Source organism: Condylura cristata, unplaced genomic scaffold, assembly GCF_000260355.1.
Source record: "Condylura cristata isolate star-nosed mole 26May11 unplaced genomic scaffold, ConCri1.0 scaffold00051, whole genome shotgun sequence".
Lineage (NCBI taxonomy): Eukaryota > Metazoa > Chordata > Mammalia > Eulipotyphla > Talpidae > Condylura > Condylura cristata.
Window position 1 is genome coordinate 1187231 of NW_004567152.1, and position 27708 is coordinate 1214938.

General features: G+C 44.2%; 1 protein-coding gene across 2 annotated transcripts; it reads right to left on the minus strand.

The window, feature by feature from the left end:
* Window positions 1-964: 964 nt before the first annotated feature.
* Window positions 965-27351, minus strand: UFD1L (ubiquitin fusion degradation 1 like (yeast)). Of its 2 annotated transcripts, XM_004694965.2 has the most exons (13): window positions 27336-27351; window positions 27054-27220; window positions 24386-24518; window positions 23920-23952; window positions 20859-20980; window positions 16955-17085; window positions 15053-15125; window positions 11379-11447; window positions 10509-10574; window positions 10224-10271; window positions 9367-9455; window positions 6524-6605; window positions 2074-2194 (listed from the first exon to the last, which is right to left on the minus strand). In XM_004694965.2, the coding sequence occupies exons 2-13, from the start codon at window positions 27054-27056 to the stop codon at window positions 2120-2122; spliced, it is 924 nt and encodes a 307-aa protein (XP_004695022.1). In that variant the 5' UTR covers window positions 27057-27220; window positions 27336-27351; the 3' UTR covers window positions 2074-2119. The 2 variants fall into 2 exon arrangements, with proteins under 2 accessions (XP_012589728.1, XP_004695022.1); XM_012734274.1 differs by lacking the exons at window positions 27054-27220; window positions 27336-27351 and having other exon boundaries at window positions 965-2194; window positions 24412-24500.
* Window positions 27352-27708: the final 357 nt, after the last annotated feature.

Here is a 27708-nt window from a genome sequence, read left to right on the forward strand (position 1 = left end):
CATTCATAGGATTCACTAGAGACAAAGTGGGGTGCAGAAGAGGCAGATCGACAAAGTACACTGCTGAGGGGGGCAGCCGGTGAGAGACAGAAGAGGTCTGCTGAGCCATGTGGAATTGGCTGTGGCCAGCTGGCACTCCTGCATCCTAACCCGTTGCCCCAGCAGGAAGGGCCGAAAACCCATTTATTTTAAGATTTAAGTTTTTATGCATATAAGAACTTGGGTTTAGGTTAGAAGTGTGAGGGGTTGAGTGGATTCACCAGGGGCAGACTGGGAAGAACAGCTGAGGGGAGCAGTGGGTGAAACAGAAGGTTTCCTTTGCAGTATGGGTTAACTCCCTGATTAGCAATTAAACTGCAGTGACTGCTGGCAGCTTCATAGTGCTGAGATTTAACCCCTTGCAGCACTAGGGAGGTCCTAGCAGAACCCATTTAGAGTACATTTTTTGGGGTCCCAGTATATCCCTCAGTCTACCTACCAACATAACCACCCCACCCTCGGTTGGTCACAGGGCCTTATTTATATTCTCTAGAAGTCCAGAGGAGCTCATTTTTTTAAAAAAATTATTTATTTATTCATACAGAACTGGGGTACAGCCCAGAGATGCAGAGGGTGATAGGATTCACCAGAGACAGAGCGGGGAACAGAACAGGCAGATCCACGAAGTACACTGCTGAGGGGAGCAGCGGGCCGGTCAGGAGAGGTCTGCCACCCCATGTGGTCACCTCCGGGGCAGGCGGGAATCAAACTCATGCGGAAGTGGCTTTAGCTTCTTAATGCTGTGCTTTAACCCGCTGCGCCACCAGGGAGGGCCAGGAGCTCATTTTTAAAAAAAATTTATTTATGCATACAAGAGCTGGGGTACAGGCCAGAATATAGGAGGTGAGAGGATTCAGAGGCAGAGTGGGGAGCAGAATAGCCAAACTGACTGAAATACTGCTGAGGGGAGCAGTGGGCAAGACAGGAGGTCTATCATACCATATGGGTCACTTCCCTGGCTAGGGATACAACTGGTGCTGCAGTGGCTGTGGATAGCTAGCTGCGCTTCCACAGAGTGCTGCACTCAATCGGATGTGCCATCAGGGAGGCCCAGAGGAGCTCATTTCTTTTGGATGGATGGAACCAGGGGAACTTGCAAAGCAGGCCTTCTTCCAAATGTTGTTTGGTGGCCCCTCCACCAATCCATGTTGGTGCTCAATCAAACATTTAGAGGCAATCCAAGTTTTAGTCATTGCCTATTTTTTATTTCAAGACACAAGAGATTAAACATGAGACAAGTATTAATGTCAAAAGATCTCATAGAAAGTGAAAACCTGAGATCAAATTAACACTAGTAAAAAACAAGGACAGGTCAGCAGAACTTGGATAATTTAATACATTAAAATTGTGGTGGGGGTGGGGAAGGAGAAAGAGGAACGTATCTTTAGCACTTAATAATTCTAATATTAACATTTGTGCTTCACCACAAAGTTTTTACCGTGAAACAGATTCATTAAGCAGCAAGTAATTTCCATATAAAATTAAAGTTTAAGTGGAAACACATTCAGATAAGGTTTTCCTTTTGAGGAATAGTCCTCCTGGGGAGGAGGGGGAATCAGTATGTCAAGTAAAAATAGAAACACCCTCCCTTAACTATTTAAATTGCAGCCATAGTAACAGGATTAACACTACTTATAGAATAAATGTTTAGACCATTTTTTCTGTTTCAACCATTATTTCCCTTATGCCAAAGACAACAGCTAAGCTACAGACATGGGAAAAGGGTAAAAGGGGGGGGGGGGGGGTAGAACACCTCAAGCTCCAGATTTTTATCAAGAATTAGGGAAATCAGTTTCTGCTTAAGCAGTGAGAGTGCCCCCAGAGCTGAAAAGAAGTGGCAAGGAGGAGCCACCTCTGAGATATGAGACTGCTTTCTCTTTTCCAAGCACGCAACTGTCAAGTCTTGCTGATCTACTTCCAAGTCAAACATAATTCTTAGGCATCTGTAAGCAAACCTCATCTGAAAGCAAACCTAAAGTAGCAAAGCATCCTCAGAGTCTTATTCCCATCAGAACCAGTAACTAAAAGCCATAATGTTGCAACTGATTCTTTTATTTGCCAGTCAGCCAACTGTCCCAATTTATGGCTTTCTTCCTTTTTTACGCAAGGACTGTCCTTCTCCAGAGAAAGCAACGAATCTGCCTCCAGCTTCATCCTAGTTGTAAAGAAAAAATATTATTTTCAGTATTAAATCTTAAAGGTTTAAAATAAATGCTTACTTGCTGACTTGTGAACCACCCACCCATTTTCCTTACTTCCACATTACTTTTAAGAAGTATCTTTGTACTATAAATACAAATCATAAACCACTGAATTGAAAAACAAAACACAGAATCACAACTACACACCTACTACAGCCTTTATTCTCAGTTTGAATGTACATCTATATATAAATATATACACCCTTTTATAAAAGCCTATTTTCAGTGAAAAAAAAAAGCCATAAAATATACCTCCAAAAGAAAACTTTACTACCCCAAAATAACATTTCCAGCCACTTTTCTGTATATACTTATATAAACTATTTTTGTACTTAATCCCCAATTCTCAAGTCAATGAATTTCTTATCTAGAGTGCCCTCAAGGCTACAAAGATGTGGAACCTTCATCCACCCATGGACTTTACTTCCAATTTGCAGTATTATGAACTGCTGTAGTGAACAGCTTAACAGCTCTGACTGTTTACTTAGACATGGAATTCCTCGGTAAATGCATGCAATATTTTTTAGGGCTTTTGATACATGGTAGCTGTATCTCCCAGAAACATTCTGCCATGCTGTTCTCCCACTTGCTAGTGGGAAAGAACTTTTTTTTTCTTTGAACCCTTGAAAAGAGCATATATTTTTTTCATGTGCTTGAATGCTAGTAGACCGCAGGTGTTATCTCTGGAAGAGGGTTCCTCACTTTCCAACACACACACTCCTGCACCCTACCAACCCCATGCGGCTGGCGCATGGGGGCTAGAGGGGCCTGACAGACTCTGTGTGGCTGCCATCATGTGAATGTGAGCCAGTTAGCCATTCAGTTCCCCTTTCCTGCTGGGCCTTCAGTTTGTCCTACTATCACACTGCAAGAGTCCCATCAATTTTGTCTACCAAAGGTGAGTCCTCTTGGGCCTGAAGGTTGTGCTGCCTGACATGATCATACTCACAGCACAAGTATTTTAGACTCCTTGTTTCTTGGATTTAAGGCTATATTATTTCTACCTTATTTTAGTGGGATATACTCTCCAGTTGCTTCCTGAGAAAGGATGCATAAGAAATGTCTTTGTGAGATCTTACATGTCTGAAAATATACTTTTCAACTCAAACAATTCACTGATAGGTTGGTTGGTGTAAATTGCCAGGGCTGCAATTGGGGGGGGGGGCTTTTATGACAGATATTTCTTTCTTCCTTTTGTTGGGGCAGTTTTATGGTTCCATTAGTACAAAATACTCACACATGATCTGTATATTCATTTTCTTCACTGCACAGCCCAAATGGAATTGGTGACTCACTTTTCAACACACATGATCAACTGTGCTTGCTGCTATTGCCACAACAGCTTTGTGGTTCTGATAGAAGTTATGAGCAATCTTAGCACAGTGAGATTTGTTGCACATCAGCAGCATTTCGAGCTCCTCAACATTATGCACCAGGAACTTCCAAAAAGCCACTAGGTAGCATGTCCTTTGTTTACTTGTTATTCCCATAACCAATACTGGGTATCAAGAGTTGGTCCTTAAGTCTATACATCCTGTTATCATTGCCTCTAGGTTTCTGCTAGTTATGCTTGATTCTGAATTACTGGTTTGAATGGTGCTGGATGCACTTCTTGATCCTCTTTTTGATGACCTTGGGCTTGAAGAAAGGTTTGAGGGCAGCCATGATGCTGAGCAGGAGATGGCTGCCACCTCTGTGGGCAGCACTAGGGAACTGACAGGTATTTCTTTCCCTCCCAGTTGTGGAAGTTAGAATTCCAATGCTAAGGCCTCTCCTCGATTTGCAGATGTCTCCTTTCTTGCTCTGTCCTCACACGGTCTTTTCTTTATACATCAAAATATCCTCCCTTCATAAGGACACTAGTCGGAATGGATTAGTGCCTACCCTAGTAGCCTAATTTTACCTTCATCACCTCTATAAAGGCCTGAACTCCAAAAGCAGTCACATTCTGAGTTACTGAATTAGGGCATCAACATAAGAATTTAAGGGGAACAACATTCAGCACAAGGCTTTGGTACAGAATCTGTAGAAGTTTCCCCTTAGAATTTTGAATGTTCTACTATTGTTAGGTGGAAAGGATGTCCTGAATGAACTCTACAGATACAGGGTTTGTGGACTCCACCCCTACCCTAGACACCAGAACTACAAATTCCAACATCACCAAAGGGAGGACTGCTGGGACTGAGAGTAGAGTTAAGCAGCCACTGTTTGTATATAAAACCAAGTATGTGGGCTTTAGGGCTCTCATGGTCTCGTGGGGGTGGCTTGTCTTTTGGCTTATTGCCGGTTTTCAGTGTGCTTCTGGGGCTCCAAGTCAGCAAAATTATAGGATGCATTAACCAACTTATCTTTCTCTCTTTCTTTCCCTGAGTTATTAATTTCCCTTTCTCTTGTAAATTAATCCATTATTAATCTTTGTGTGTGTGCCTGCAGTTAAATCTTGTAAGACCCTTTTAAGGTCAGGTGAGGACCCATAGTCAGGAAACCCAATTGAACCCAATTTATCTCTTAAATTCCTATGTACTGCTAGGATGATTCCATTCTTTAACCATGATGAAAAGGCTTCCCTCCCCCTGGAAGCTTTAGCATCTTTTCTTCACCTCAAGGTAATGCTACTGTCCTTCATTGTGCCAGATGCTCAGCAGGCCTTCTCTCTGGAATCTAAGTGGCTTCCAGTTTGGGACAATTATTTCCCTTTGATTTCTCTAATCACTTTTCTAGATTCTAAATACTTTTCAGACTTGGATATTGGCCATGAAAATTTTCTGTGGTGCCCACTCTGGGGTGAGCTGGCTCACTGTGCAGAGAAAACTCCTCCAACTTCTAGCTGCAATGAACAAGCCTGGGAAACAAAGACGGGAAGGACACTATCTATGACAACATTTAGCATGTAAATTGTCACTCATTCCCTCTTAGTTCACACCTGTTATCCACCGTGTTAATGCAAACATGGAAGATTTAGGAACATTCCATGACGCCTATTCCTGAAGAAGAGCTTCTAGACATCTCCTGTGGTGGAGGCATGCACCTCTGCTTTGTGACAGACATTCCATCTTTAGTTCTGCATTTTGAGAGGTGTCTTCTCAGAACTCTGCCATTGAAACCAACTGCTTCGTGACTTTGCCTACAGAAGGCTGAGTGCAGTCTATGGTCTATGAGATCAGAGATTATCACTTGTCCTTTTGACCTGAGGTTACCAACGTTTTGTTGAATTTGCCTCCTCTCCTCTTTCACTGCCTTTATTATTTTGTATCAAAGTTTTTCTGGTGTTTAGTGTTATGCCTCTAATCCTATCTTCTGTCATACTCTTCTTAAATTCTCTTTATGGATAGCAGTTCCAGCTGTGCCTGTCAGATTTATCTCCTTTACATGTATTTCTAACACATTCAGTCCTGCTGAGTCCACTAGGCCTGCACAGGACTTCAACAAGCAGTCAGAAGGTAATGTCAGACTGAGGTCCACATTTGATTCTCTGAGCCTGGAAGTCCCCAACACTATGTGAACTCAAGGAACTTTAAGGCTAGAAGGGGCTGTGAGTAGAGCTCGGGTGTACAGACAGCATTGAAGTCTCCATCTCAGACCACCCTGAAGGTAGAGGCAGAGACTTTGATGGTTGGGAAGGACAATGACAGGATATGGCCAGTAACTGGTCACATCTAGCACGCTATCCTGAAAGGTTCCCTGTACATCTACTCTCAGCCCTCCTCCCAGCTCTCCTAGATCTGGAGCCTTGCTGAAAAGGAACCAGGAAAGCAATGGGTCTGAAGAACTAATGGTCTAGAAATACATAGCACACAGCTATGCCTGTGTTCCAGTCATGACTGTTGGGCATAGAGGGCAATGTGCACAAGGGCGCGCTGGATTTTATGAGCCAATTTCCAGCACCTGTAAGAAATGCCCACAAAGTGAAACCATATCTTTGTCAACCTTCCTCCTTGCATTTTCTCTTCAAGTCACAGGGGCATGACTTGAGTCAAGAGGTGAGCAGTTCCTCAAAGCTTACTGGAAGTTTCTGAAATGTAGTGACAAGGAAGTGGTTGTCCAGTGGACCCCCTATATTCTTTAGTATAAAGTACAGATACCATTGCTAGGTGATCCCAGATCTTTGGCCTGTACATACCTACATACCTGCACAAGCTCCACAGCGTAATCAAGGCCACTGGGAGAAAAAATCCCAACAATCGGGGAAAAAATATGACAGTAACACTTTACTCAAAATGGAAAGAATTCCCTTAGTCAACAGTAGGAAATAAAACTTCTCACTACCCATGAAATAAACTCACCTCTTCAACCTTTTTGACCAGTGGTCGTGAATTTCTGATGAAAGTGATCTTACCAAGTTTAAATTCATAATTGGGAATTCCTCTGTGAAGAGAAGGGAAATCTTAGTTCTAGGAAATAAAAGACTAAAATTCATTTTTAACCATCAAGAGAAAGGCAAGCAGAAGAGATGCTGCTTCTTAGTGACTCTCAGAGGTCCATGGCTGCCCCCCACCCTAGTCCTGGTACTGCTCTCTGGTGAACCCAGCATGTCTTTCAGAAGGAAGCAGAAAACAATTGGGGGAGAGGCCCGCAAACCGATGTCACCTGCACACCTCTCTGTCCTCTAGCCTCACAGATCACCTCAAAGGGTGACACTTGTACTAAACTAATCTTACTTCTTAGGAGCCTTTCTTCTACTCTAACACACATTTTAGACAGATGACATATTCATTTCTGCCACCACTGAGGGACACCAGAGCAGGAAATCAGCTCTGGGAGTCCCGGACTCAACAACAAAAACACAGCTAAGGAAGGCAGCTCCTGTTTCCTTTCCAGCTCCTTCCTGAGGGAAGCTGAAGCAAGTGACTTGATCAGTCATAAAGCATTACCAAACAGGAATCAGAAAGGTTTTAAGAAGGTAAAAGATCTGATCAGGTGCTGTAATAGAAGCCACCATGGTTGCTGAGACCCGCCTTGAAAGTCAAGCCCAGCAGAAGCCATGGAGAGATACTTGTTATACAGGTAGCCTGCAGCCCAGGTGTAGGGCTCCAACTGCCTGTTCCAGCTGCTTAGGTGAACGCCTGTCCAGCTGAAGCCTGGCAGTTGCAATGAGCATCTTGGCCTCCTGCACTACCACATCTGCACAGCTACAGGGCCTGCTGCTAACATAAAGCCATATGACCTCAACATAGCTTGGGTGGAACAGCCAGCGGAGTTTCACTTATGAATACTGTGCCAGAATTGTAGACAGACCAATCAGGTTAGAGCTCTCAATGGACCAATCAGATTTAAATTCTCATCAGGTCTCTCCCAGGTTTTGAGACCATTCAGGATAGTAAATGGACCAACCTGATTGGAGCTCTACCATCAGCAATCAAATAGAAATTGTAAATGGACTAATCAGGCTTGAAAAGTAGAGACTGGGCCCTCCCTGGTGGCACAATGGATTAAAATGCAGCACTTTGAAGTCAGCGCAGCACTGTGCAGCACTGTGAAGTCAGCCTCTTCAGCAGGAATTTGATCCCCAGTCAGGGAGCTGACCCACATAGTGTGGCAGAACTCTCCTGTCTCACTCACTGCTCCCCTCAGGAGTGTATTTCAGTACATATGCCTGTTCTGCTCCCCGCTCTGTCTCTGGTAAATTCTCTTATCCTTCAGTTCTGTATGCATAAAGAAAGATCTCTTTTTTTTTTTCAGGCTCAGTAGCACCTATCAGTGGATGCTTTTTTCTACTGTTGCTTTTTATTATTATTATAGTTGATTTTTACATCATGTTGTGCCTTTTTCCATCTCAATTGTAATCCTCATGTACTTCCCATCACCAATTCACCCGTGCGCTGTCACCATATGCCTATGCACTACCCCTCCCCCCATTTTTGATCCCATTCCCCACTCCACCCCCATAAAATGTCTCTGGTTTATAGTTGTTCATTATTACCCCACCCCTACCCCCACCGGTTCTTTATGCTCCTGCTATGAACGAAACCATCCAATAATTTTTTTTTCTTTCTGGCTTTAAATAAATACGTCTTTTAAAAAAAGAAAGAAAAGTGGAGACCCTGAAATGGATATAAACAAGAGCAGTCGCCAACTTGAGCCTATTCATCAGATGGCTCCAGATCAGATTCATGGGGATTCCTGGAAAAGACCTTTGCAGACAGCTTCCTTCGTAGAGACCAGACCAGTGCACCTTCCACTAGCCCTGCCTCTAACATGGCCAATGGAGAGCACTGCTGGCCAGTGTCTGGTATCTCTCAAAGACTTGTGTGCTACTGGCTTAAGCTCAGCATCTCTAAGAGCTTTGTCATTGGCATAATAGCATCTCTAAGAGCCATAATACTTACTACATCTGGTGCCATCACCTGCTGACTGGTGCTGTCTGGTGTTGACCAGCACTGCTGACTGTGTCCAGCCACCTCTAAGAGCTGTCTATCACTTCTGATCCTTCAGATCACCCACCTCTTGGTGCTGTTACAACCAGCAACGTCCGGTTCAGTGTCTGGTGCTGTCCAGCCTGGCCTTCAGACTGCCACTGTTGACTGCTGTGGTGTCACTTCAGCAGCCCCACCTGTGATCACCTCCAGCTCTCACCATGAGTTGGATCCTTGTCTACTGTGTACTGGTGTGCCACCACATCCAGTGCCAACTTGCACAGTCTTTGTTTTGGAACACTGGACTCTGCAGACATTATCTGGGGTAGGATGACTGGCTATTTGTGGCCTTATTCCCAACATCTCCTTTGTTTATAACATTTATTGTTATTGCACCCTGAGCCTGAGTAGTGACTTGTAATTGTGAGTACATGGGTGAGAACCCACAAACAATGACTTGTTACTTAGTCACAGAACTCTTTCAATGCTACTTGGAACAAGCGGAGACCAGACTGGAGATAGAGAAAGAAGCTGGAGGATAGCAGATCTGGGGAGAGGTTGGTGAAGGGAGATAGAAAGGCAACAACATTCTTCTTGGAAACAAACACTAATAGAGTAGGCTTTCCATTCCTCTTACCAGCCTGTTTGAAGCAACCTTGTCTCCCAAGTTGCTATGAGCTGCAGCACCCTGGCACACAGGGTTCTGACACACACCCTCCCTAAATTAGAGGAGAAAGAGTACCAGTTGGGAGCAGAGCAAAGGGCAGACCCACCTTTTAATGTCTCCAGGCTTGATTGGGGAGGGGCTGGGCTCCACACCTTTCTTCTTCCCATCTAATCTGTTCCCGGAGCCAGAGAAGGCCTAGATGAGCAAATAGGAGAATGTGCACAGGCTGACCACTGAGAGCAAGCATGCAGGTGCCTTCTGAACAGAGGTAACTTCATGGATATGTCCTGGGGGTGCCACCTAGCTCCCTTAGGAGTGAAACCCTCACTGCTCAGTAGCTTCAATATGAGCAGCCCAGCACTCTCTGCCCTGCCCCTTAGGGGACAGCTAGGAGTTCAATGGAGCCTCTGGCCAAGGACATCCAACAACAAATGATATTGGGGACTAGTCCCAGTCCCCTGCAGGTCCCTCAGCTCAGCCCTGGTGGGTGGGGTAAGGCATCCATTTTAATTCCTATTTCCTGTTTCTTCTGCTGCCTCCCAGGCCCCACACCAGCCATCTCCACCTGTTTCCCAGGGAGGGTAACAGTGTGTGAGAATCATGTTGCCACTGACTTCCAAACAGTGCAAGAAAAGAAAAAGGCAAGTTTTTAGAGTTTTATAAAGCAAAGGTAGCCATATTAAGTGAATCCATGTGAAGAATATGTGTATCTATTGTATTATTTCAACTTTTGGTAGAAGTTTTTCTTAAAAAGAGGGAAAGGTTGGTGCTGCCTTATAGAGTTGTTTTTAAGATCGAGGGAGAGTGGATATGAAAAGGTTTGGTACTTGAGAAAGAGTCATATACACATGTACATGGACACCCAGAGGTCTAATCCTAAGGTCCCCAGACTATTACAGGGAACGCCTGGGAGGAGATGGCATGGCAGAGGCACCTAAGTAAAAAATGTGTCTTGGTACTCACACGGAAGCCGAGCTCTCCTGCATAGCCACTTTGGTCAGCTTCACCCTCCTGAAAGGAGAGAAGAAAGCAAGATGAGCTTCCGAGCAAGGACAACCCCATCTGTACATTAATTCTCTGTACTCCCAACACATTGTTCCCAGACACAGAAACAAAGAAGGTGACCATGCAGATACCAGAAGAGGTCATGCATAGGCGTGCCGGCCAGACACAGCAAGGACACATTCCCAAAGCACAAAGAAGGCAACCCAGGCTGGGGCTGGGGAGGACCACTGGAGAATGACTTACGGTTGATTCCTCATGCTGGACCTGTCTTTCAGGTTCTTTGTAGCCCAGCGGAGCATCAAAGTCTACCTGTGTGCCCAAAATGGCAATTCTGAGACATAGCCTTAATTAGGCTGTGTTAGCTTTTCTGGTTTTAAATGAGACAACTGCAGGTTTATATACGCAATATAAGAAATTGTATATTTTGCTCATTTCCCCAATGGAACATTTGATTACATTACAGTATAGTACCACTATGATGGTAACTCATGATACCATCCAGCCCTTACAAAGACTTCCTCAATTTTAAAAGTACTTATTTGTATGTTAAGTTCTCATAGTTTTATTGCCAGTGTAGGTCAGTGTCTCCAATCTCCCAGCTGAAATATTTAACAGATTCAACTCAAGGATTCCCTAATCATTTTCATACCCACTTCTCTAGCAGTGTCTACCACCAGTTACCTCTGACAACCACTATGCTGTCTTCTAATTCTAAAGTTTTGTCATTTCAATGGAACTGAACAGTGTGTAGCCTTTTAGGATTGATTATTTCTGCTTAGTATCATTCTTCAGAAACACACCAGACTGCACTGTATACTAACAGTTCCTTCTTATGTAGAAGCAGAGACTTCTTAGCTTTTAAGAATATCCATTCCTTATCAGGTCTGAGATGCTGGTGGATTCAGCCACCTCAGAACTGGTAGCAACTCTGCCATTCCCACTGATTCTAGGACACATCACAGGGTCAGTAGCCTTGCTACAATATTCCTGCAGCATCTTCCTCTTCTGTCACCAGGGCCCACATGGCACCCTCCCAAGCACTGGTCTTGCAAGAAATACTAACTATCCATCTTTCCTAGTCCCAAGAACACCATAGAAGGTAAACCCACTCACATTCATGTCGCATTCAATGATGGACACGGCCTTGTCTGGCTTGGTCTCCATCACCCGAAGTTCATAGATCTATAAGAACAGATAAAAGAACCTGTTAACATCTCTGTTGTAGCAGTTGGAGCTGAAACCATCCATGTTATTGGGGCTCTTAACCCAGCTCCTGCAGACACAGCACTGACCTCCACAAACCCACCCCCACCATACCTCTTGCTACAACAAATGCAGCTGTGGGAAGTGGTGGCCTTGATGTCCATCACAGAGGCTGTTACCATAAACAGCTCAAACGAGGCAAGGCAGTTAAGCATCAACTTCCAAAAGATACAACCTTTAATTCAGAAAGTTCACTTCTGGAAATTTATTCTAAGCAAATAATTAGTTAAATGTCTAAACTACAGTAATCACATATACATTAATTTCTATTCTATTAAATATTGAGGAAAAATTAAAATTGAACCTTCCTACTTTACTTGGATAAATTCTAGGATTAGTTTTTGGGTAAATTCAAATTCACTTAAATTTGAGAATTTGAGTTAGCTATGCCACCTAATGTTGAGGTTTTATTAAACAGTGGACTATTCAGAATGTTTATTATTAAAGTAAGATATACTCTAGGTGAAAAGAAAGTAAAACAATACAGTAAAAGGTATATTCCACCACTTTTAGTTTCCGTCCTTCTGAACTTTGTTATATTCTCATTAAAGGTATGAGAACATCCTAGATACACAGAAACAAAATTGATTTTTAACTTATTTTTCTATCGGTTACACAGTATTCCACTGAGAACTAATTTATTTACATAGGAGTAGCTCAATACACTTAACCAATCTACTAATATGCCTTTTGGGTATAGACCATTTTTAGCAATGATGGATGAGCATTCTTACAATTTTCTTGTTGCACATTTAGTTAACTGTCACTGAGTTTGACTTTTATGGAATTTGACTTTCTCAGGAGCTCTAATATCTCTCTTGATTTTCATAATTTCCATGGCCTTGTTTCTCTCTACAGAATTCTAAGTTATTTCGCTAGCTTTCATTTCATTAATCTTTCAGCTACTAACTGACAACTTTTCAAATCTTTCTGGTTATTTTTGATAGTTCTTTGTTGCTCACTCAATTTTATAATTCCTTTTTTAAATTTCTTTGAACATATTCTACATAGCTGTATTTACTAAGGGTCTAAAACTACTTTTATTGTCTCTGCTTTGGCAGACTTGCATTTTTATTATGAGTTCCCTTTTTTTTTGTTCAGTATATAATAATTTCAAGGGCTTGACAAAATTGGCACTGCTTCTCCTAGAGATAATCTGCATTCCTTCTCCTGGGATGCAGATATCTACCTCTGGGTTTATTTTGGTCTCTGAAAGGGTCCCAGTTAATACAGAAGATTCTGACTTAGCTCTCCTGCTAAGCACTGATACAGCCATTTTCCCTACCATGATTCTTGATGACTTTCTGTATTTCTTTTTTTAATATGTATACATATTTTATATATAACTGTACATTTTTGTACAATGTTTGCTTTCTTCTCCCAGGTGTTGTTCCCATAAAATTCCCACCACCATTTCACCTATGAACCATCACCACAGTCCCTTGTGCTCATTGCTCTCCTGTTTTGTTTTCTCTCTTTCCCCTACCACACTTTATATATTTTTTGTGAACCCAACAATGCACTAGTAATCTAGATTTTATTCTGATTTAATTGGATTTTAACAGAATACCCCTTTAGAAAAGTATCTAGTCTTTCAAACTTCCACAAGCAGAAGTCCAAATTTATGTTTCAATTCTATAATCTATAATTCACTTTCCTTTTTAGTGCAAAAATTTCAGTATTATTTCAGATTATTTCAGAATTAGATTTAGGATCATTGCCCAAATATTAAGAACAATAACATTCAGGTCTATAATTAATTATGAAAGCTTCAAATATTCAGTTAAGGTAGATAATGGCTAAATTGTTCCCCACAGTGCTAAAGAAAATGATTTCTTAGTTTCTGAAAGAAAAGTTTTAATGCTACAAAATTGAAAAGTATTCTCAGTATTAGATAGCTCAAATATTGTAGGAAACTGCACTGATGCCAAGGGAAAAACTCGCTTTCTGACCTTGGAGGAAGTCTTGTCTGGACTAAGGCTCCTATAAAGCCCTAGTCCTGGAGAGGACAAGAGAATATATGGAAGAGTTGGGAGTTGGCCTCAGGGAAAATGAAGTTGGGGCTATGGTCACTCCTGAGCGTCAGGAGCTTCACCCTGGCAGCAGTTCCATAGTCAGTGGGTGAGGGGAACCCACACTGCTGAACTTCATGTCTGTGGTGGGATTAGCTGCTGGCAGGAGTGGCAACTATTGTATCTTCCCTGAGAAGCACTGCCTTGATAATGGGGAAGTAGATGCTGTCTTGAATTTCTGTGAGAATGTTATCTGTCAATTAAGCATAAAATAAAAAATACAGAAGATGAGATATGGCATTTTAATTTACAGGTAAATTGTATAGCTTTAGCTAGCTAGCTAAGAAACATGGAATCATAACTGATCATAGATCTGAAAGACTTGTGACAAGAAGAGTTAATTACAGGGGAGTTTGGGAGAAACAAAGCTACCAAAAATAGGAGGAAGAGAACACTGTCTGCAGGCAGAGCAGTGCTCTACCTTCTTGGGTATGAGACAGCACTCAAAGCACTGCAGAGCCAAATTTGAGAAAGCCTGTTGCTTCTCCTTCAGGACAGGAATTTCAAAGACATGGATCAAGGCTGGATCATTCTTGTCTTCAGAGCCAGCTAAAGGGCTTACTCACATTTTACATGTTGTATTTCTAAGAGAGGCACAGAGTGGCGAGCCTGACACCACAATATAGTGAAGTATATTACAGAATAATCACATCTAATCAATAAATTCTCAGAACAGAATTGTGGAGTGAACAGAATAAGGCTCAAAAATATGAACCTATAGGGGCCCTCCCTGGTGGCGCAACAGGTTAAAGCACAGCACTAAGAAGCTTAAGCTACTTCCGCATGAGTTCGATTCCTGCCTGCCTCTGAGGAGATCCACATGGCGTGACAGACCTCTCCTGACCCACCCGCTGCTCCCCTCAGCAGTGTACTTTGTCGATCTGCCTGTTCTGCTCCCCACTCTGTTCCTGGTGAATCCTCTCACCCTCCGCATCTCTGGCCTGTACCCCAGTTCTGTATGAATAAATAAATCAATCTTTAAAAAAAAAAATATGAACCTATAAAGACTATTAGAAAAGCAAAGAGCAGACAGCATTTAGATGATAAATAATCAGGGATACTCTGTTTAAAAAAATCCCCCATTGGGGCACTCTCCGGTGGCACAATGGGTTAAAGTGCAGCATTAAGAAAAAGCTATCTGCACTGCTTTAGCCTGAGTTTGATCCCCAGCCCAAAAGGTGACCCACATGGTGCAGCAGACCTCTCCTGTCTCACCTGCTGCTCCCCTCAGCAGCATGGGTATTCAATCTCACTGTGCTCTCCACTCTGTCTCTGGTGAATCCTCTCACTTCCCCTGCAGCTCTGATCTGTAACCCAGTTTTATATGATAAATAAATCTTTAAAAAAAAAAAAAGATTCTCCATTGAAACACCACAATAGACATAGCAGTGAATGGACTCTTCAAAGGTGTGACCTAAGTCAAGCTGCTGGTCCTGTGCATAATATTCTCACCTTCTCATTGTAGTTGATGGCAATAACATCCCCGGTGGTCAAACAGGCAAAGTTTCTCAAAGCGTTTTCTAATCTGTAGACACACACTGTCAAGGTAACAAGCTGAGATGGGTGCCTTAAACATGAAACAATTTCCATAAGGGGCTTAGATGGTCACAGTCAAAGACAGTGCGTCATGATGGTACTGAAACACGTGGCTTCAATACACCAATAAGGAGGGAGGGACTCCAACATGTAAGAACATAGTGAAAATAACAAATGCTCTGCTGAAGGAAAAATCATTCATAAGGGTTCTAAGGTTCCACTGAGAGAACCCAGAGAAAAACAGATTTGAGGGTGGAAAGTAGCTACAAGGTAGTGGAGTAAGGACTGACAGGAAAGGGCATTCGGTAACTTTTAGGAAGATGGGGAAGTCCTGGTGACATGGATGTACATCCTGTCAAATTCACGGAACCATTAATTTTATTGTATATAAATTACAATTCAACTAGTTGACTTTAAAATCCAATGAAAGCAGAGTAGACACAAATATTTGATGTGTAACAGCCAGGTCCCTCAAGAGTTCCTCAAAATTCACATATTTTAATGTAGCATTTTGCTGTTTCTGTTTTGAGTTGGTAACCCAACTCTAGGGGTTACAAATAATAAATAAATAAAAAGGCCAAAAAGTATTCCATAAGCCCTTTTTATAGCAGTAAATAATAATAAAAATTTAAGAACTGAATAAACTAAATGCCCAGGCAAGAGAATAATGCCAACTTACATGTGATATTTTAACCACATTGTCACCAATTTTTTAAAGACTGAATATAGAAATGGATTGGAAACCCATCATTATGTTAATGGCACATCTGAGTGAGGATCTCAATGTCTCACTGAGGGAGACAAGAGCTAAGGTGTTGAGATTCATTCCTCCTGGTCAAAAACTGTTACAAGATGGATAACAGCTCTGTGGGAGGGGCCTGATGTGGCACATAGTCCTCATCCCCCAGGAAACATCATACTGCTGGTGCCCTTCCCTCAGTGACTCCTAGTAATCCCTTTGACCCAGCCTACCAGGGTTCTGGAGGTAGATCACCTCCAAAAGAGAGCTCTGAAGAACAAGGTAACCAGAACTCACAGCAGGACTTTGTCCTCTACCACTGACTGCTGTGAGGAGAGAACCTAACACCCCCCTACCCACCAAGGCTAGGAGCTGGCTGTTAGGACTCAACATATTCATCCATGCACGAGGTCACTCTAAGTCCAGGAAGTGGCCAGCAGTTCCTTGCTCATAGGTTTGGGCTTGAGATAGGGCAGAGTTGGGGAAGATAGCAGCATCTTTTTAACAGTTGCCTACCTGTCTCTCATGTCCAACTGTGATTTTTTCAGGTTTACAGTTTCAAAAACAAAGAGGTGGTGGACTGCTCACTCAATAACATGAGCTCAAGTCAAATGGGATTTCAAGAGAGTAGACTCATATTCCATGAATGGTATACCCCTCACCCATAAAGATCACTCCTTAAACTATAAACACACACATCTAGTTTAAGTTCAGATACAAATCACTAGGACCTAAAACCTTTTGCTTTTTCCTCTGTCAGAGAAAGAGAGAGAAAATGTATTTAATCAGTATGTCCATTGCTTTGGAGTACAAAGTTGTAAACTGAGTATAATGTGAGGCTAAGCGGTGAGTGAATGGCTCCACTGGAGCACAAGGGATTTGAAGGTGACAGAGCAGCCAGAGCATCATTTCAGGCCCAGCTCCAGCTCCAGAAGTGGTGGTGCATGTGCTGGCTGAATGCCATTGTCCTCAAACTCCAACTTCAATCACAAACAAATAGATGGTCAAAAAAGTAAGCAAATATTCAACAAGGCACTTGTTTATCAACTGTTAGCACAGCCCTCCTTTCAAAAGGATACACTGCTTTGGGGTTGGTTATGTCCAGGAAATCAGGGCTCTGAGGCTGGAATTTAGAGTATGTGGCTACTTGAAGGTTGACACTCTCCACCTGAACCAGGCCTCCTTCTTCCAACAGCAAATTCTGCATCATCTGTAAGAAGAATGAGGAGTCATACGATTTCTAGAAATCAAATGGCCTCCAAGACTACCACTTACCTATATACCAGGTAGTCCAAAATCTGATATTGATAAGGCTTCTTCCTTGGGTCCTTGGAAGAGCAGCCTGAGATGAGGACTTGAGAAGAGATAGTCTACTTGTTATTTGATGTCAAGAAGGAGAAGAAAGCAAGTAAGAGAGACAAAGACAAGGAAGAAAGACCAAAAAGGGGTGCTACAGAGGCTGCTGCACAATGTGACATGTTCCTGGCAGGGAGGGAGAAGCAGCACTGGTCATCAGCCACAGGCCTCCTGTGGTGGCAGCATTTCCCCAAGTGCACCGCACACTATTAAGCTATCCCACATCTAACTTAAGAGTTAGTTTTATATAAGCATGGAGCCACACTTGAGGAAGGAACATGACAGCAGCAGAGGACTGACCTCCGATGGAACAGCCCCGCCTCTAAGGTTGCAGGTTAGTGACAAGGTCCCAGCAATGTCTGCTAGAGGGAGGTAAAAAATTTGACAAAGACACCCCCATGCCATTAGTAAGAAACCCTGTAAGGTAGATGCTGGATGCAGAATAAAAGGAAAAGAAATGAATAAAGGCCCATGAGTACTTGGTGCGCAGGGTGAAAGGCAAGAACTTGGAGATCTGAAGCAAGGTTGGGCCAGGTGAGATGACTGCCCTGGAGTGGCTTTTATCATTTTGTTCATAAAAGGTGCTTTTCTAGGTTGCAAGTCAGCCTCCCACAGGCCACACTCTCAGTTCTTAGAGAGTTCTTTTTTTTTTTCTTTTAAAGATTTATTTATTCACTCCTACAGAACTGGGGTACAGGCCAGAGATGCGGTGGGTGAGAGGATTCACCAGAGACAGAGTGGGGAGCAGAACAGGCAGATCGACAAAGTACACTGCTGAGGGGAGCAGCGGGTGGGTCAGAAGAGGTCTGCCACGCCATGTGGATCTCCTCCGGGGCAGGCGGGGATCGAACTCATGCAGAAGTGGCTTAAGTTTCTTAGTGCTGTGTTTTAACCCGCTGCACCACCAGGGAGGGCCAGTTCTTAGAGAGTTCTTTGAGAAATCTGCCAGTGTAGAGAAGAATGGAAAGCAGTGCTCCAGGTCTGTAAGAGAAGACCCCCGAGCCCCTGGACCAAATGCAAAGGAGCTCGCCTGGCTCTGCTGAACCCCAGAGCAATACTGCTGACTTCAGCGCAGGGCAGGTTTAATGCACCCACAGGGTTTTGATTTTGAAACTGATGTGGTTTTGAAAGCACACCAATCAGGTTTAAGCTTGTACCAGTGTCAATCAAGTTTTGGAAATGGTGCCAGTTTTGAAAATGGACTATTCAGGTTTGAGACCCAGGTGCCCTGAAAGAGAGAGAAGCTTGAGGCAGTGGAGGATTCAGACTCAGATCTTCACTTTGAGATACTCAGACCTCCGAGACTTGTTGAGACACTCTTTTGGGAAGAACTTCATCAGTTCTTTGAGACCGATGGCTCCTGCCTTCAACTCCAATCACAGACAGTTGCTGTCTGACAGCTGCCTGACACTGTCGCCTGACCACCTTACTTCTGCTCCTGCCTTCAGCGTGATGGGCACCGCTGGCCAGTGCCCGTCATCTCTAAGAACTGCCTGCCATTGGCTTCTGCCCCAAAATCACCTGCTGATAGGTGCCACTGGTCTGTGCTCCAGAGCCTCTGAAATAGCTGTACAGTGGCTTAGTCTGTGTGTGTCCACAGGTGCCTGCATGTTAGTGATCACCGTGGAGCAGGCACAGCACAGTGCTCAACAGCATTCAAGTGTTCCCAGAGGGCCCTAAGTAGGGATCTTTGTCTGGGCCTGCAGACAAGGCTGCAGGTGCAAAAGTCCTGTGTCTGTTCCAGGCTAACTCACCCTGAAGAATCCTGGGAGTTCTGGGTCAGATGGAGCCATGTTGACATTTCACAGTTTTGCCAGGGTCAAGAGACTCTCAAGCCAACTCTGAGGCAGCATCTAGGAAACCCTAGCCAACCACCTACTCTTGTGAACTGCTGGAAAGTCACTGTAGGAAGAAGATGCCAGCATCCCTCAGACTACAACTCAATGCTATCCAAAAAGGCTTCTCAGGAATATGATGTTTCTTAGTATAAAGATTTCAATTAGATTTCTAGTTTTAAATAGTCTGAAGTTTGGGCAAGGGTCACCCAAGCTCAAGTCTATGGGTTAGAGAGAACCCTTGAGGTACACTGTTTCCCAGTGTCCGCTTTTCCACTCCCTCTTGTGCAGTGGCCTTCTGGAGGTCTAGAGTGGTCTCAGGGGGAGGTCACTGCCCAAAACCAACCACCCACAACACTCTATGGTGGGACCAGGACAAGGCCCTGTGCCTATGATACACAGACAGTGAGGCAGTAAGAAATAAGCAGGGAAGCAGGCCAGGCCTGACTCTGAGGTGTGAATGAGAGTTCACCTCAGTAATAACTTTGGACAACAGCACAGGAGCGTTCAGATGGCAGGGGAGATGCAGCAAGGCTCCTATGGTGGAAAGGCCACCCAGGCTGAAGAAGGGACAGCCGTCTCCAAGGGGAAACAGGAAGGAAACCACTCACAGAAAAAATGTCTTCAAGCCTCATTTGTACTTAATCTCAAAAACATGAATTAAGGTCACTCCAAAAGGAATTCAGTAACCACTAAAATAAAGAGCGCACAAGAGACAAGGGGTCATTCCTCCTAAATATCCAGTGGCAGGGAGTCTGGGGTGCATTCCTTGCTCTGCCTTTGCGCAGCTAGGTTCTGGCAGACTCTAGACATAATTAAGCACAAAGAGGATGTGCACTTCCCTCCAGGGTTTTCCACAGCCAAGCACATCAGAGCTGGGAAGAGACAGAGGGAAATGGATGAGGGAGAAGGAGGAGCCAAGCAGGTCCTTTCCTGCTTAAGCTCTCTCCTAGACACTGCAATTTTGCCTAACACCTCATTAAAATAAGGGGCCCATGGGTTGATGAAATTAAAAACCCCTCACTTTCATAGAAGACAGCAATGAAGGGCACAGGAACCACAACTCACCAGCATGCTGGGGTTACAATATAGGCCACCTCATTGGGTGACCTGGGGGGCTGCTGCCAGCACTGCCCTGTTGACCTCTCCTGCCTGAGGCACATGTGGAACCCTGGCTGGTATGGATCTGCTTGCCTCTGAAACAGCACTAGCTCTGAGCTCTCACTCTGACGCTGGGGCCCAAGTCTGCAGTGGCACAGCATTTACACACTCAGTGAAATCTTAACTACAAAAGGCTTTTGCTCCAATGGCAATGAATTGAGTGCTTTGGGAAGATTCAGTTACAGACAAGTGTACAAATACATACTCCATGTCAGAATAGGGGAGGGGCAATAAAAACAGGAAAAGTACATAAAAATCTCAAAGCCTGTAGTTAACTCATTCCAAAAATACTCCTGGACCTTTATTTAAATAAAAAGTCTTACCTAGGAGGCTGTAGATAAACAGCGTGACTATGATTTGTAGGCTAACAGCTGAGTCACAGTGGGAGAAAAGGTACCCCCAAACTCTGCTGCCCCCACGTGTCCACAGTTAAGTGAGATATTTAAGGCCCAGTGCAGCTCCTATTCCCCTTCCCTAAGCTGTGTCTCTGGGGAGCAGGCCTTGCACACACGCTGGTGGTGCTTGGGGGGGGGAAGGGGGGAGTGTCATATAGGTTCCTGCTTATGAGGATCCTGTTTCTCTAATAGGCTAATGGGACACACTTTCGGGAGACATGGGTAGCCCCACTCACCCAATGTGGGAGGTAGCAGATGCCTTCGTCGGCCACAAACTCCAGCACACCGCAGTGGGTCATGCGGTCTGAGTTCTTGTTGGTCAGTTTGAACAGCATGGGGTAAGTAATGTTAAGGCGGCCTAAATATGAGAGAGAGGTTACAAGGTATGGTTTCTTTAAGGAAAACACTGGTCACCCTTTGCCTTCCCCTGCAAAATGGCGTCCTCAGGCACCTAAGGGGGCTCCACACAGCTCTGTCCCCCTGAGCATGCACATGAATCCCTGTGGGGCTTAGTCCCTCGGGGCTTGCCTGTCCAACACACCCCATACTTCCTGTCAGACTTGCGGAAGACAACACTTGGCCCCAAGAAACGGAATATTTGGTGACTCAGGAACATAGCACGACTTATACTTGAGATTTCTGAAATAATATTGATAATTTAGAAAATTCAAATGCCTACTCATTTATTCATCAACAATTTGCTGAACAAAATCCCTGCCTTCAAAAATTTCATTAGAAAAGCAAGACAGAAAACTAACAAGTACACACAGGGGCCTGGTGCTGTGGGCGGGCACTGAGGAACAGGCAGGACTCCTCTGGGCAGAGGGCTTCCTGGCGGAGGAAGCAACCTAAGGAAAGGCAGGGAAGAGGAGTCCAACGAGTTTTGGCATGGCTACCACTTAGGAGAGACAGGCACAGGAGGCATGGGGAAGGGGGGGTCAGAAAGGACATCACATGGAGTGGGACATGTCAGCTGTGTGTTCCTCTATCCCAGCGCTCCCTGTGATGACAAAGGGAGCCCTATGTAAGGGCTGTGAACTCCATGGCTCCATGGGTGGAGCTAAGGCTTCCACGGGGTGTGGACACTATTGCTGGGGGCACTGACATGAGGCCACATGAAAGGCCAGGTGCAGACACCTAGCACTGAGGGTTTGCTGACCCAGAAGTGCAGGGTGATAGAAAAAGAGGATGGTGATGTGCAGCAAAACCTGACTCATGGTTCCAGAAGAAGAGGGCTCTGAAATGGACTGACATAGTAACAGTTTTTGCCAGGGGGTAGGCCCTCACTCCATCTTCCTGACTGTGAGTACTACTGTCATTGCTTTTATCTACAGAGAACCAAGGCATGCAGACCTGGCTACACACCCAGCTTACACAGCTCAGAAGTGGAGATGCTGGTCCAAGTCTGGGCTTAACCACTGAGGTCTACTCTGGCCTAATGGTTTAGAGAATCATGGCAACAGGAGTGGCACTCAGCTATGAGACAGAAAGCAGACACCCTCAGGACCTCCCTAAAGGTTCTGGTAAAGCATATCAAGTAATAGGCCTGAGCAGTAAGGCACCAATGGGGACAAGAATCTCTGGAAGTGGCACCTCACTTCAAAGGCAGTAGTAACTATGGGTGTTCCCTCATCACCAAGGGTTACTTAAATTGATGGCAGTCCAGCAGTCAAGAGGATGGCGACCAGGCCTTCTTTCCCCAGACAAGGGTTTGAAATTCTTACTATTAAAAGAGATCCCTGTGTTCCTTAGTCTAGTGGTTTTCAAATTGTATTTGATTTAGAGGTGCCCTTGGCCTCCTGAGTTCTTGTACCCCCTCAACTCCTCCAACCTGAGCAGTACCTAATTTTTATAAATTAGGATCCCCTCTAAGATTTCATCTGGACGACGAGTTTCTTTCACAACTGTTCGGGTCTAAATCCACTGCCCTAATCTTGAGTGTCCCAGGACACACCTGGTGCTCTCGGCTTCTAGGTCATCTTACCCTAAAGGCAATCTCTCTGGATGTCTCACCCTCCTTCCCTCCTGTGATGACACAGGCCTATGCGAGGCTGTGAACCCCATGGCGCTAGTCATCCATGGGTGGAGGTGAGACTTCTATGGTGTGTGACCACTGTTGCTGGGAGCACTGATTTAAGCCCTGTTGGCTAAAGGCCACCTCCTGCCTCTAAGCAGTGTCACAAGGGCTTGGATTGTTTACACACATAGAAAAAGGCACTGTTACAGAAGAATGGACAGGAGCTGTGCCCCGATTTTTTTTTTTTTTTTCCTGCTCCCATCCCTTGTGTCCCCTTGTCCCTTTCCCTCTTTATCCCTCTTAATTTCAGAGCCTCGGGATGTGAAGTGATTTGAAAGTGTTTGATGTTAAATTGTGAATATCTTGTATTTGTTTTTATTGTCTGACTTGCATTGCTTGTGTGTCCCCCTTTTCAAGGTGAGGACACAGAGGCTCACAGAGGCCAAGTCATCAGCCCAGGGGCAGGCCAAGCAAGGAGCAAAGCCCAGGCTAGCGTGATATAGCACCAGAGGCGCCCTGCTCCCTTACACTGCCTGTGTGCACCAGACACCAAGGATGAACCTATGAACTGGACCCATGGTCCTACCTTGGACATGAGGAATTAACACCAGAAACACCTCCAAGTCTCAAAAGGCAATGAATGCACCCCTGACTGGGGTTTCCCGGGTGAAGGTAGAGTGGGGCTGGAACCTAAAGTCCCTAAATTGTCTCCTGGGTTAAGCTGGGGAAAGAGAGGTTAGTGTGGCTGCTCTTATAACCTTTCCCGCTCCTTGTCAGAGTTAGGATTTGGTTGAGTAACAGCTTTTAGGGCATAAGACAACAGTTCAGATTCTGATGCTCTGCAGATGCCAAAGGAGCAGAGGGGGTTAGAAACTTGGATCTAGAACTAAGGCAAAATGTCTGGGGAGGAATGCAAGCCTACCACTCAGCATCCTCTTGGGAGCTGACTACTATTGTTTGGGAGGAAAATGTAGTGACCAGAAAATGGCATCATGCTCGCGCCTTCCCGACAGAACCCAGGGCAAAGGGGTGGGGTAGGTTAGGGGAGTGAAAACCACCTCACAAAAGAGGTACCTGAAACTCACTGGTCCCTACCAGGAAGGCTGTCTACCACTGGCCACTACTTTGTATGGCCTCAGCCCAGCCCAGCATGGACCCCCCAGGGATCATTTCTATTCAGATGTGATAAAGAACACCTATGTTTGGACATACCAAGAAGCCTGTGGCTGGGATCCATATTTACTTTACCTCAGTTCTCAGGTCACATAAAATATACTTACTGAGTTGATCGAGGGCTGAGGGCGGCATAATAACTGTGGAAAGAATTATGAAGGAACATTTAGAAAATAAAAACAAAAAAGACTCAATGAAAGCCAAAATGCAGTTTGTTATGTCTTTAAAAATTATTAGATAACACTTTTAAGATATTAAAATTATTAGATAATACTTTTAAGGTAGTGAGAATTTAAGTCATCTTTCATAGAATGTCTTATTTTCTGTAAATTATTTCAGGGGAACCAAATGGCTAGCAGCCATAAATCTAATCATCACTAATTATAATAATAACTACCCTTAAATCTAAACACAACCACTACCACCACCCCCTTTAGTAAATATGGGGCAAGTAATATTTTCACTAGAATGCTAACTTATGATTACACATGCAATAAGGACAGTTGAAAGTTATTAACACTGCAAGGCTAAGGGCAAGAAATGTTACTATTCAAAATAAAAACAAGCACATACTCTTCCCGCCTTTCTCCACATCTGACCTGTCATTAGGCCCTGCTAACATGGACACGGAGAAGCAGCGATACTGTGTGGAGAAGCGGTTCTGGAAGACCCGGGGTATGGGGTGGTCAAACATGTTGAAAGAGAACTAGGAGGGAAGAGAAACCAGAGTTAGAACAGTACAAAGGTACACTTTCCCATGTCAAAAGTCCAAGGAGGCCAGGGCAATTAATGCTGCTGAAGGTGGTCATAATACAAAATGCACCAAAATCCTGATGCCCCAGAGTCCTGTGACTGAAGCACTTCTTAGGAGCACAAATGTTAAATCTGCTTCCATTCTTCTCTCCATGTCCAGTGTATCCCACTGTTTTGGAGTAGTGTGATCTTACAAAAATACAAAATTATTCATGTCAAGCCTGTCCTTAATTTCTCACGCTGGTGGACCTCAGGGGTGCCCCCACAACTTTAAGCCTGCCACATGTCGGCTGGCTGATTCCTCTGTCTGGAACACTTTTTCTCTTTCTCTATTTCTTGAGAGCCCAGTACCTGACCTAGAGAAAAATCACACTCGTGTTTGTATCAAAACAGGTGCAGTCTCTTTCTTAGTAGAGGTGACATCAAAGTAAAGGAAACTAGCAAAGTAAGCAGCTAACATGTCTAAGGATAATAAATCCTTTGGGGATAAGAAGAGAATAAAAGAAAGAGAGCTTCAGGATATGCTATTTTAAGTGGGCAGTCAGGAAGGATTCTCCGTAGTGGCCTGAAGCCAGGAAAGGCAGCCAGGCAGAAAACAGGCAGCAAGGAGAGCAGGTGATCAGTGTTTGCATCCCTATCCTAGTTTCCATGAGCACCTTTTCTTTCTCTGCACAGGGCACATGTTCCATGTGCTCTCATGTGCTAAGTTGTGATACTCCCCCATGTTATTAAATAAAGCCGAAACATGCTGCCATCAAAAAGCTCGGATCCCAGCTCTTAAACTTTGGCTTCTGATCACAGATATGTTACACAGATACCAAGGTTCTTCTCAAAGTACTGCAGTTAACTACAACATTTAAAAAAAAGTAATGTAAGACCTCATAATAGGATATACATCCAAGAGAACTGAAAAGGTCTTGATATATTTGCACACCCGTGTTCATAGTAGCACTATTCACAATAGCCAAGAGGTGGAAACACGTTAAAAAATCCATCAATAAATGAATGAACAAACAAAATGTAGTATGTACACAACTGACAACAGTCAGCAGTAAGAAGGAAACTGACAATAGTCAGCTGTAAGAAGGAAAGATTCTGACACATGCTATGACATGGATGAACTTTGAGGACATTATACTCAGTGAAATAAGCCAATCATGAAAAACAAATAGTATATTATTCCACTAATAAGTATCTAAGGTAGTCAAATTCAGAGACAGAAAGCAGAATGGTGATAACAGGAGATAGGGGAGGTGGGAAAGGGAAAGGGGAATGGGAGTTGTTTGATAGGGACAGTATTTCAGTCTTATAAGAAACAGTTCTGGAAAGCCATTATACAATACAGACATGTCTAGTATTATTCAAATGTACACTTAAAATGGGTAAGGTGGTAAAATAATGTATTTTTTACAAGTTTTACTTGACTGGATTCAAATATACATTAAGTGGAGGGAAAGTCATCTACCCATAAAATATCAGCTATTCCAAAATAACTCAGTTAGCTGTCTACCTAAGGTGTAAATGTAACACACTCCTGCTTAAATCTCAGGGTTCTTCATTCCCTGGAGTGTTAGCTCCCTTAGCCCTAACTTCAACCCCATCTAATCCATTTCTTTTTTTCCGACTATGAAAGGGAAGAGGTACACACAGTATTTAATACCCTTAACGATTTGTGTTGTATTCAATGTGTTGAGTGGGTGTACTTTGTAGAAGTTAGAGGAGGACTGTGAAATAGCCACCTCTTGGCTATCATGAGTAGTGCTGCTATGAACACGGGTGTGTTTCGACATTGAAAACACTCTGCATAAAATCTACTAATCACCCCTAGTTTTTAGTAAAATTAAACAGCTGGCATGTAGACAGCGCTGTACAACGCTAAGGGGGTGAGTTTTGCAACCGAACAGAGTTGGCTTCAAATTTCCATTCCCTATTTTTGGGACTTCGACGTTACCTTTTCAAATTTTAATTTTATCATAGGCAAAAGTATAATACTCATCGTTGCCTCCAAAGGCATTAAGAATTAAATGGGTTAAAACAGAATGGGGCGACTGCAGGTGTTAAAAGAAAAGCTGTGTGACAGAAAGTGTGCCAGCAAGTATTAACTACTACTGATATCTCCATTGAATCTCTTAAACAATCGGAGGCAGAGACCCGGCGAAGCGGGGGCAAAATCCCGCCCACCGGGATGCCTCCAGTTACAAGTCTGGCACTTTCCAGACCCGTGGGAGAACACAAACGTGTATGATTCGTTTCTACCCTCAAGGAGCTCAAGTACAAACTAGGAGGTAATGCGAACCACCGCGGGGTCAGCCGAGAGGAGCCAGGCCGTTGTGGTTGCGGGTCCGGCTCTCTCGGATGCGTCCCGGACCCTCAGAAGCGCTGGCTCGGGCCAGGGTGACTCGGCATCTCTGTTGCTGTCAAGTCCGTCACGTACGGCCCAAGTCCCCGTCCCTGACCCCAGTCCCGGCTCCTGGCCGTCGGTACTCACCATGATGGATCACTTCCGCAGATGCCGGTGCACCCGGGGAATGCTACAGTGGGAGTCAGTCCAACAGCTCCCCTCAACCGCCTCAGCCGCTCCGGCTCCGACGCCGGGAGACTCACCGGAAGTGCCGGACCCGAGCTTTGGGGGGAGGTGCAGAGGACCGGCGTCAGCTGCAAAAGAAAAAGCCAGGCAAAGGGCCAATATTAGTATTTCCCAGTACTATATACTAAAACGCCTTTTCATTTCTGGCCCCTGCAGAATAATATTGTAATTATCTTGTTACACCTCGATAGCCCGCCCCTCCAGACGAATTTAGTAGGTCCCGTTCCTAACTACACTACCCAGAATGCATGTGAACCTCCGGCCTTTGCTCAGCCATTGTGGGTTCGGGCGGAAGTAAGGTATACATCCGCCTTCGAAATAGATAGAAAGCCTACTGAAGTCGTAAACTGACACCCTTTTTCGATGCGTAAATCTTATTTATGACGAGAAAAGGTCTTTTTCTTGGCGTTCCCAGTGGGAAACAAAAGGATTAACTTCCAAAAGTAAAGACGTCCCCTAGACAATGGGTTTCTGGGTAAATGGGCGTGGAAGCAAGCAACCATGTTGTGTCTTACCCGCTGATGACGTGTCACTGGGGGCAGACCTACATTTTCCA